At 33.3% G+C, this 11,777-nt stretch overlaps 2 protein-coding genes across 2 annotated transcripts; both read left to right on the top strand.

The window, feature by feature from the left end:
- Positions 1-1,764: 1,764 nt before the first annotated feature.
- On the top strand, positions 1,765-2,229 carry LOC142329203 (uncharacterized). Its single transcript, XM_075373601.1, has one exon. The coding sequence runs from the start codon at positions 1,765-1,767 to the stop codon at positions 2,227-2,229; it is 465 nt and encodes a 154-aa protein (XP_075229716.1).
- Positions 2,230-3,668: 1,439 nt separating this feature from the next.
- Positions 3,669-4,079, top strand: LOC142329199 (uncharacterized). The gene has a single exon (XM_075373597.1). The coding sequence runs from the start codon at positions 3,669-3,671 to the stop codon at positions 4,077-4,079; it is 411 nt and encodes a 136-aa protein (XP_075229712.1).
- Positions 4,080-11,777: the final 7,698 nt, after the last annotated feature.

Below are 11,777 nucleotides of genomic sequence, written 5' to 3'. Positions count from 1 at the left end.
TAGTCTTGAACATACTCTGGTCGACCATTCCTGAGACGTGTGGTTAATTGAAACCCAACCACCAAATTAATATACTATACTATACTATATTATTATAGAGACTATTAGTACCTTATATAGGTAAGCTATTATATAGCTGAGCGTAAGCTATTGTGTAAGCAATTGCATGTACTCGTTGGAAACAGGGTTGTCCCCTGAGTACAATACCACACAATGCCACTCCGGGGATCGCTTCCTTTGGAAGGTACGTCCGGACAAAGTAGTACCAGTGGGCAGAAATTGCCACCTGTGAAAAAAGTTGATCTTAAAGGTAAAAAGATAGCCCGTCAAGGGTCCTCTGAGGAGGAGGAGGAGCTGCCAGAAACACTGGGCAGCCTGATATACCAACTTGGCCTGATGATTACTGCATTAAAGCAACACATTGGTTCTGGACTGACTAAATACATAGGTACACACGAGTCGGAGTTGAAAAAAATTGTTGAGGGCCTAAAAGCTCTGGCTGAGATACCTACTTCGCCAGCAGTTCAGATAACGCAGGCAACACAAACAGATTTTCTGGTTGGAGATGATTACGAGGAGCAAATACTTAATAAGGAATTATCTGATGAAGAATTAATAGAGATGTTAAATAGGAGATGGCTGAATGCATTGAGGTCTAAATTGAGTTTGGTTACAGAGCTCCCCACTGAAGTGGGCGATACTTGTAGTTTGAGTGATATCCGTAAAATTCGTGGAAATAGTGATGATGAATCTGGTAGATTAAAATATAAGGCAGGTGACATACTAAGGGATGAGCAAACGATACTGAGTGAACATACAGAGGTTAAAAGAAATAAGTATAAAATCTTTTATGACTCAAACATGGAGGTAAAGAATACAATGATGATAATTCTGGAAGCTTTGAGGAGAATTATGAACAATACCACTAATCTGTCCTACGTAGTGCCTAATAACCATGTAGGTAATTATATGAAGAAGATAGTGTCTTATCTGAACAGGAGTAATGAGGAAACCACTAAAGTCTTGACGTTACACACCGATGTAGCTTCAACACAGATTAGACCAGGACAGCCGCGCATTATGAAGGCCACCCCACCTGTGGAGAATAGTAGAACCATAGTGGTAAAATCAGAGGGTAAGACCTATGCTGAACTTTTGGCGGCAATGAAAACAGCAGTAAATAGAGATGACGCTAAGGATGTTATATCAGTAAAAAAAGGAAGAAATGAAGAAGTCTTAGTAAGGATACAAGGACCAGAACGGGCAACAGAATTCACAAATATCCTCAAAGATAAGGTAGCGAATTTAAAAGTCGTTCTCAGAACAAGAGGTGGAAGAAGAACGATAGTACATATAAGAGATGTAGAAAGTGATACTACGGAAGAAGAGATCCTAACCGCATTAAAGATGAGGATTGGCGAAGCGGAGGATGTGAAAATCTCCTCAATTAGACCAGGATTTGCTGAAACTAAAAATGTGACTATTGTCACATCATACAGGGCGGCAAGCAAAATAGTAGAGCAGGGAATAAGAATAGGCTGGGTTAACTGTAGAGCATTCATAAGAGAAGAGACTGAGAAATGCTACAGGTGCTGGGGAACTGGGCACAGACGCCACGAATGTAAAGGCCCTGATAGAAGTGACCTGTGCTTTAACTGTGGGGTAGAGGACACACAATAACTAATTGTTAGGAGCCCAAAAAATATCTCAAATGTGATAGTAATGAATATAGGACTGAGGCATGGCACTGTGGAAAACACCAGGATGCTTAGAGTACTACAGGCTAATGTAAACAGGAGTAGGCTGTCGCACGATCTTGTGTCTAGGCTGATAGTGAAGAAAAATGTTGATTTTTTAATTGTAACTGAGCCAAATATTTATGAGGCAGCAAGAACAGGATGGCATACTGACACTGTAGGAAATGTGGCAATTAAAGATGTCAGTCATAAGATTGCTTGGAAACTTATTTTTAGAGGTAAAGTTGTTGTGGCTGCAGAAACACTGTCGGCAACAATCATTGGAGTTTATATATCACCGAATGTGGATAATGTAGAATTTGATAGGACACTTGACTTAATTCAAAATGTGATTACTAACACAGACAAAAAGATCATAATGCTAAGTGACTTCAATAGTAGGCTGGTGGCAGCCGGGGGCCGCAGTACCAATAGGGGGAGGAGAAATGTTGATGGAATCAATGGATACAGTAGGATGTCAATGTATAAATGATGACACTCCAACATTCGAGGCTATAGGTCATACCTCAATCTTAGATATCACTATCCTGGATGATAGATGGAGAAGACAGCAGTGGAGCTGGCAAGTGCTACAACAGGATATAGCCAGTGATCATTATGCAACAATGGTTACACTGAAAGACATTTATTTTAATAGTTATGATTGAGAAACTGTTCCTAGATTCACTGCAAAACAGATAGAGGCTATTACAGGCAAGGTTGCCATCAGATTAGCGGCTACTGAACAACTCACGCCAGAAAATAATTAATAAAACAAGAGATGGATAGGGAGATGCACAATGGAGTCAGAAAATGAATGGTGTATTGGTGTACTGGAGAAATCGCTTATCTTAGGCAGATTCTGCAAAATAAAAGACGAATTAAGCAGAGGATCAGAATAGCAGGCGGACTGAGATATGAAGAGGCCAACATGAGATACATAGAGGCAAGAAGAACACTAAATAGAACAATAAGAAAAGAAAAGAGAGACCATTGGGCAAGGCTATGTGAAGAACTCGATAAAGATCCCTGCGGCATGGCTTACAGAATAATTACCTAAAGGTTCGGTAGGTATCTCCCTGTAATTACAAAGGAAGAAACAGAAAGGATAATCCCCAGCCTATTCCCGCATTTCACGCCCGATGAGAGAAGACACACTGAATGTGAGAGCAGACGTTTTGCAATGAGTGAGCTCTTATGCGCTGAACGTATATTAGCTATAAGAAAAGTCCTAGTCCGGATTATATCCCAGCGGCAATTATCAAGAAACTTATCAATCAAGCTCCATGGAAGATACTAGAGGTGGTCAGTCATGGACTAGTAAACAAGACTTTTCCGGAGTGTTGGAAGGAGGCGAGAGTTGTGTTATTATCGAAGAGCACAGATGAAAGAGGAAATATGACGTATAGACCATTGAGCCTCCTGAACACAACGGGAAAGCTTGTGGAAAAGATGCTGGCTGGCTGCATAGTGAGCGAGGTTGAGGAAGGTTTGGGCATAAGCCCAAATCAATATAGCTTCTGGAAGGGGAGATCCACCGTTCAGGCCATCAGTAAGGTGATTAATTGGGCCGAGGAGTCTAGAAGAGGTACTTGGCGAATTAGACAGATTCCATTAATGGTATCACTTGACGTGAAGAATGCATTCGGCACAATAGCATGGAGACACATAAATATGGCCATGGAAGAGAAGAGAATCAGCTCATACCTGCGGAGACAAATTGAGGAATATCTCAATAAAAGAAGGTGTAAGATTAGTACACAAGAAGATGAAGTACACATCAATATGTCAGGTGGTGTGCCGCAAGGTTGAGTTCTGGGTCCATTACTATGGGTCCTGGTCTTTGATGGCATACTTAGTTTAAGTTATCCAGAAGGGGTACAGCTTATTGCTTATGCTGATGATTTAGCTGTGCTCGTATAAGCTAAAACAATGGGAGAAGTTAAAGATAAGACAAACCTGGCACTAGAAATAGTAGCTAGATGGCTGCGTACAAGAGGGTTACAATTATCTGTGAATAAGTGTAAATATGTCAAGTTCACCGGACGTAGGGTACTAGAATCGGTTGATATACACATCGATGGTCACAGAATAGAGGAAGTACAGATGCTAAAATATTTGGGAGTCACATTGCAGAAGAACTGTCGTTTTACAGAACATGTTTTAAAAATATGTGATAGTGCAGAAAGAATGATGAGAAGTTTGAATGCGTTAATGTCAAAGAAGAGAGTACCAAGGGCTTCGAAGAGAAGACTTCTTGCGTCGACAGTGACTTCTGCAATGTTGTATGCCGTTCCGGCATGGTGGCAGCATTCAATATTGGAAGGAATAGAGATGGAATGAAGATGATACACAGAGGGGTACTCTTAGAAGTTGTATCGGCCTACAGAACGGTCTCTTATGAGTTGTATCGGCCTACAGAACGGTCTCTTATGAGGCCCTCTGTGTCCTTTCTGGAGTTTTCCCTATAGATCTTATCGCTAAATACAGAGTTGAGAAATACTTAGGCAAAACAGATAATGAAGTAAAAGAAGAGATATAAAGTTATGGCAACAAAGATGGCTGGATGCAGGGGTAGCTAATTGGACTATATTAATAATACCTGACATATTAATATGGACAAGTAGGCGTCACGGTGAAATGGATTATTATGTTACACAATTTTTAACAGGGCATGGTTGTTTCAATGCATATCCTCATAAAATTGCCAAAAGAGATCAGCCTATGTGTATGTACTGTGTAGAACAAGATGATGTTGAGCATACCATTTTGAGGTGCCACAAATGGCAGGAGTTAAGGCAGTATGCAGGTATTACAGGGAAAACGCCGAAGGAAACAGTTGATTATATGCTTGATAGTGAAGTAAAATTGAAAAAATTTGCTGATTACATAAGAACAGTTTTAAAGCAAAAGAGCAAAGATGAAAGAAATATGGGGTACTAGTTTGTTAGGTGGGGTGGACAGCCTCAGCAGTGAGAGCCAGCATGCTGAGGTGTGCTGGTTTCAATGATCTGCTGAGGACTCCTTGGGTGTGTTTGGTCGGAATAAAAAATAACAAAAGATCCATGGGGCACACCACGGCATTGAGGTATGGTGTGGTGCCATAAAGGACAAAAATGAAAGAAACCTCAAAAGACCCGACCTGCCATGCCGATATATTGTCGGTAGGTGGGGAGGTCTAATTAGAGTAACGGACACTCCCCTGAGTGGCGTAATACCATCAAGTCGGTCCGGCCCAGGGGAGTAGAGGGAAAAAAACCACCAAAGAACACGGTATCTATGCTCTAGTATTAAAATTTGAATAAAAGCTACTTTTTTTATTAGGATTTAAACCTGAGAACTTCAAATTCGAAATCAGCTGATTTACAACGACGAGTTTGCAACTAGACCAAATCGATGGATACTGTCAAGTTTCGTTCTGTTTTGTTTTTAATAATATAACCTGTTTTTTTTTATTTTTGTAGACTTTCTTACGTTAATTTCTCAGAATTAAATTCTCTAAAGTTTTTATAATAAAATTTACGTAATTATTAATAATTTAATAATGTTAATTTACTTCAAACATAAAAAAAAGTGTTTTTTTTTTTATGTTTGAATTCAACGAATTCTTGAAATATACTAGTAATATAGTTCTGGGATTATTTTTATTAGATTTTTCAGTTCTAAAGACATAAGAAACAGTCAAGTTTACCACTTTTATAACGCCTTAAATGTATCAGTATGACCTCAGTTCACCGGAGGAAATTCGGGCGAAATCTTTTTCTAGACGCAACTTGATAAAAAAGCGTTAACCGAAAAGATTTGTATGAACTTTTTTCTTATTTCAAGTTCTAGATTCAGTTTCCAATTTTCTCTGTATATGCTATAGTATATCAGAAATGAAATTTGAGGATGCGTAATGATCACATTTTAACCCGGGAACCATTCAATAACTTAGAACAATAAACATTTTAAATTAGATAGGTGAAATATATATATATATATATATATATATATATATATATATATATATATAGGGTGGTGCGTACTTCAGAATTCAGAAAATAAAATTTCTCACTCGTTGGCCGACTCGAAAACATAGGTTTTACCAATTTATTCAAATGAATGTTAGCGTAAAACCATCAAGTTATAGATAGTTAAAAATAGTAAGCCTCTTTTTATTTAAGTATCGTCTGGACGACCCATCGGGTTGGTGAACGCGACTTTGCAAATCAGCTGATTTCGAAGTCCCAACGTTCAAATCCTAGTAAAGGCAATTACTTTTAAACGGATTTGAATATTAGATCGTGGTTACCGGTGTTCTTTGGTGGTTACCGGTGTTCTTTGGTGGTTGGGTTTCAATTAACCACATATCGCAGAAATAGTCGATCTCAGATTGTACAAGAGTAACACTTCATTTAATACTCATACATATCATCCTCATTCATCCTCTGAAGTAATACCTGACGGTGATTCCCCCAAGGCTAAACAGGGAAGAAAAAGTATGGTCTGGATAATTAATTGTAATATTAAGCAGATCATGGTTTTGTAGTTTTCTGATTATTCCTCCGCGATAAAGCAGTTTTAATCAACCATCACGTAAATGAAAAAAATGTTATTAAATGGAAGGTAAATAATTTTAATCGGTTTATTAATTTTTATCGATAATATTTTTATCATATTAAACAAACTGAACCGTGAAATTATAACAACGATATAATAATTTATATATTATTAATAAAACCCTTTGAGAAGAAAAGTTTTGAAAATTATTAACTAATTTAATATTCAATTTTACGTGTTCAAAGTTAGAAAATTCTTATAGTACAAGTTATTATACATATATATTTTTTAAACTTGTAACTACCAAATAATAAACTTATAAATAAAGAAAATGTAACAATAAAAAGAAATATTTCATAGGGCAAATTCAAACGATACATTATTTAGGCCTGTTCAAAAAATAAAAATGAACGTAAACTTTTTATTTGAAATTCTTCTAAAAGTTTCTTTCAAAACGTTTTACAATATTGCTAAAGCTATTCTTTTCCTTTTTTTAATCTACGTTTCGTTATAAATGCCAATAAACTTTATCTTGTTTGTAATTTTACTTATTTTTCTTTTTTTTTTGTAATAATTCTGGTTTATACCTAATGTCAAATACCTGGATTATACCAAATGTTACGACAAACATTATAAAAATTAACTGCGTTTATAATAAAAAAGAAAACATTTTACATGGAAGAAAGAATTGTGTAAATATTCATGATCGTATTTATCAAATACGTTTAATACTGGTTCCATGCCGGCCTCCGTGGCGCGAGCGGTAGCGTCTCAGCCTTTCATCCGGAGGTTCCGGGTTCAAATCTCGGTCAGGTATGGCATTTTCACACGCTACAAAAAATTGTCATTCATCTCATCCTTTGAAGTAGTACTTAACGGCAGGTTAAAAAAAAAAAACTGGTTCCTTATAAGAATTTCCACTTATTCTTGTCTCGTAATCCATCATTGAACGTTCTTTCTTCATTATAACTTGACAGAATAAATGACATAAATTTTTACACGTAAGCAAAAAAATCCTACATTCTGTAGTATAAATATATATATATATAACAATATAATCATCTATAAAATTATTTTTACAGGTTTGTCTGTTATTAACTTTTGTTCAAATTAAAAAAAAAAAAATATTCATATTATTTGAAAATTGTTAATACAGGAAAATATTTCTGATGTAGCAAGATTCTGATTAAATTTTGTTGAAGATAATATTTTATCTTTTATAACATCATCTTCTGTAGGTAATATAAAATATTTTTTTTTTTTTATAAATTTCGAGTGTTTACATTATTTAAACCGTTGTATTATATTTATTATTATTATTTTTTTAATTTTGCAAAGTAGCAGAGAATATACATTACGATCTCTAATATTTTACGTCTAAGTATTTTTTTTAAATTCTGTCACTGAATAAATGTTCATTCTAATAATTTCTTCTTTTTTTTATATTTGAACTTTCCCTCATCAGAAATCTATAAATAAAAGAATAAAATTGTTTTATATATATATATATATTTTTGATGACATATTTTTTTTTAATTTTATAGTTTGATTTATTATTTAGAATGTATTTCTTCCCCTATTTGCTTATTCCCCAAAAAATAAAACAAAAAAATAATAACTTCGGCTCTAATCCTCATTTTCCAGCCACGGATTAGAAAAAATAGCATATCCGGATTATTCCTCAGGCAGCTTCTTCCTATTAAAGATCAACGCAAGAATTTTACTTTTCCATCTCAATAGTGCTATAGCTCTAGAAGGTGGTATTGTAATCGGTCCAATTTGGGCATATGCAGTTTTTACCGGATCTTGATATTTTGACATCTAAGGAATCCAAAAAAAAAAAAAAAATACATGCAAATTTCCCGGATATTATATTGTACGTGTGTCTGTTCGCCTCTAAATCATCATATATCTCCAGAATTACCGGGACAATTTTGATCATACTTGGTCAGATTACTTCTTTATATGGAGCACTGATGCCATTAAATTTTCAACTTTAAAGGTCAACGGGGTGAGGGTGTAGAATAAGGTAAACCATCAGTATATCTCGAGATTTCGCCTAACTAAGATCATATATTTCTTAGACAAATTTGTTAACAATTAAAAAATAACAATAAAAAAAAAAATAATAATAATAATTTTATAAATGCGTATCCCCACACCAAAAAATGCTGTTATACTCATATCCTATTTTGTGACGTCACAGGTGAGCGATAGAATTAAATAAATGAATAATATTTAAAATATAAAAATGTAACTCTGTTTGGGTGGGTCTCTAACTCGATCGCCCGGCTGACTCGGTACCTAGTGAATTAAGCCTCGCGGCTACACCAGTCTGCCGACCGTACAACCGAAATTTGTTTTATGTTAGTTGTGAAATTACTTTAGTTAGTGCCGAGTGTCACCGCTAATACCGCCGTGAGAATTAAATACAGCACGCGGGCACGCTTTAGTTTGAATCATTGAATACGAAAAAATTGTATATTTAAATAAAATTTTAAATATTTTAAATTAAGTTGCGAGTGTATGTGTGTGTAAGCCGCGTTTCAGAAACTTACCATAGTTTTCAACTTTTTTTAAAATTATGTATGTTCCAGGATCTTCAGGATGGACCTATTTTGGTCTAAATTATTGACACAGATACCAAAAAGCATCAACGATAAAATGGACTTTGATGAATAATTATCTAGCCATTTAAGACCGCTGCACGAAACAATCAATAATAGATAAGAGTTTTTTTAATTTTTATATCCATTGAACGTATAGCCTGTTAAAATCTTTACGTAAGTTGTATAAAAACACATGTCCTTAGTGAACAATACTTAACGCCGAGCAAAAAATAATGAAGATATACTGATGAAAATTTGTATGCATTTACGGTGTAAATGCAAACTAAGAAAGTATTTTTTTGTTGAAATTCTGAGTTTAAAGAGTTGGACCGTTAGAGTAACAATGAAATTTATAATTTTTTGAATTTACTGATAAAAAATGTAGGTATCAACTTTATGTTTCATGTGTGTATATGAAACATCAATCTTCATGTAAATATCTAAAAAATAAATTCTAGAATGTTTGAAATTATGAGTTTAAAGAGTTACAATGGATTTTTGAAATTTTTAAACCCGGATATTTTTTTAATTTCTCGATAAAAAATATCAACTTCAGTTTTGTGTGTGAAATTTTTACGTGAATATCTAAAAAAGGAATTTCGAGAGTCTCTGGAATTCTACCTTAAAAATAAAGGTAAAAAAAAATTTGAAAAATAATTATAAATTTTCCTCATTCCCGATTATAATAAACGAAATATTTAGTAGATTTGGACTTGCAAGTAGTCTTACGGTAAATAATTAAAAATTATTTAATCGATTTTTTAAAGGCTGCGATGGTGCACAGCAACGGCTCAAACAATATAGCCACTGCCACTGTTCTGTAAGTGCAACCCGACTGGCTGCATCTGCCTCTGGTTACATGTCTAAAAAACATAAAATAAAAAATAAACTGTCGGAAAATGCAAGTAACCATATAGAGCGGTCGATTTCATGGATGCGTTCATGGTGCTAGTAAAAAAATAAGGGTGTTGTAAAAAAAATAATTTTTCTCCCTGGAATAATAAAATAATGCCAGAATAATTTCAGAATAATTTCCCTAAAGATCACGCCACTCGTTCCCAAAACTATTTTACGTGTATATATCCTATTGAATCTGTCAACTAAATCTATTGAAAATATCCATTAATTTAATTTATTATTTTGTTTTATGTTACTAGTAACAAAATTTCAGAAATTATTTCCTTTGAATCCTTTGCTTTTTTGATTTGATCCAGTTGAAGAAAAATTTAAAACAATTATATTTAACCAAAAACTGAAATATATAAACATATACAGGCTAATCCATCTTGCTCGTTAAAAATTTGGTAAGATTTTTGTCAAAAAATTGTAGATATTCTTTTACCAATTAATTCAATTTAAATTCATAATTATAATCTATAATTATTTATTATAATTTCAAAACTCATATCTTCTCCCCATGTTTTTAAGTCCCTTCACCCTTGTTTTCTGATAAACCCTTAATTATGTACATAGAATTCTCATAATTTCATATAATAATCCACTCTGAAGAAATATTTTATACGATATGATAGTTTTTATATAAACGTCTCTTAATATAAACGGAACAGAATAAACCTCATAAAATGACATTTGCTTTCCATATGATATTTCTTTACTGTTGCTGTGGTGCTACATGATTTTGAGAAATTAACTGTTGTTATATCTTCTGTTTATAATTATACATTCACAGTTAATTCATCTATCTCTCTTTTCCTCTTGCATTGTACACGAAAGAAATATATGTAGGAGTTATGTAGAAACAGACTAAATATTATCAATTATATACACAAAGGTAAATTAAAACTGAACATTCAAAAGCTTTCACAGAAATTTATTCTTTTGTGAATAACACATTTCAAAGGTAACCTAATTTAACAACAAAATTAAAACAATAACTGCTTTTATGCAATCAAAATAATTTATTGTTTAAATGCATTGTGCAAACATTTTATAAGCACTGTATTTTATTAGATGTACTACACGTGTTTTAAATCTTCTAAACAGTAATTTCTACCGTTGTCTACTACATTTTTTTTTAATTTTAATATCTGTTGTACTCTAAACTTTGTTTTGACATTATTATAAGATACATTTATATTAATATGTATACATTTAAAGTAAAAATATTAATTAAAGCGATAGAATACAAATAACAGTAAAACGCTATTTAATTAGAAAAAGTAAGAATTTAGAAATAAATTAATAATCCTGTATTGCAGTTAATATGTACTGATTATACACCTCACACCGAAAAATATAAATATTACTTTCTAATATGATAAAGAATAAAGAAGAGACCTATACGAATTTTAACGTTAAGATTATCTTGCCCAAAAATAGTCACAGGAATTCTCAAATAAATATAGGTAATGGAGTAGTGAACGTTAATCAACTATAGTATGTGCACAACATAATAAAAAGTACTACGTTATATGACAATGTTATAAGAGCTGTTGCCAAATTTATCATAATTTCTTTTTTCACTCCCACAAATTGCCTACTCTCTTTCATTATTACCTAACTGAATCAAATGATAGAAAAATATCATGAGTATATTACAAGAAGGCAGGTATAACCCAATAATGAACAGTTTGATTCCTTAAAATATATACATTGATTCCGTTTCCTTACGTCAATAAGTAAACAAAAAAAAATTTAGAGATTCAGAGTGTTACAAGGTTAAAAAAATTAATGGAGTTTTCCTAACAAAAGACCCGTAGCTAATTAGCCTTCAAACAAAAAGAAATTTAACAAACAGAAAAAGTGACTGAAACAAAAGTAAAAATAAAGCAACAGTAAATTAATAAACAAGTTACTCGTTGTAGTCGGAATTCAACATCACAAAAGAGCACCTAAAGTAAATAAAAAATTAAACAAATGAATTAGAATC

Source organism: Lycorma delicatula, chromosome 8 (assembly GCF_047948215.1).
Source record: "Lycorma delicatula isolate Av1 chromosome 8, ASM4794821v1, whole genome shotgun sequence".
In the NCBI taxonomy this organism is placed as follows: Eukaryota; Metazoa; Arthropoda; class Insecta; order Hemiptera; family Fulgoridae; genus Lycorma; species Lycorma delicatula.
This window is presented reverse-complemented; position numbering and strand designations above follow the sequence as displayed.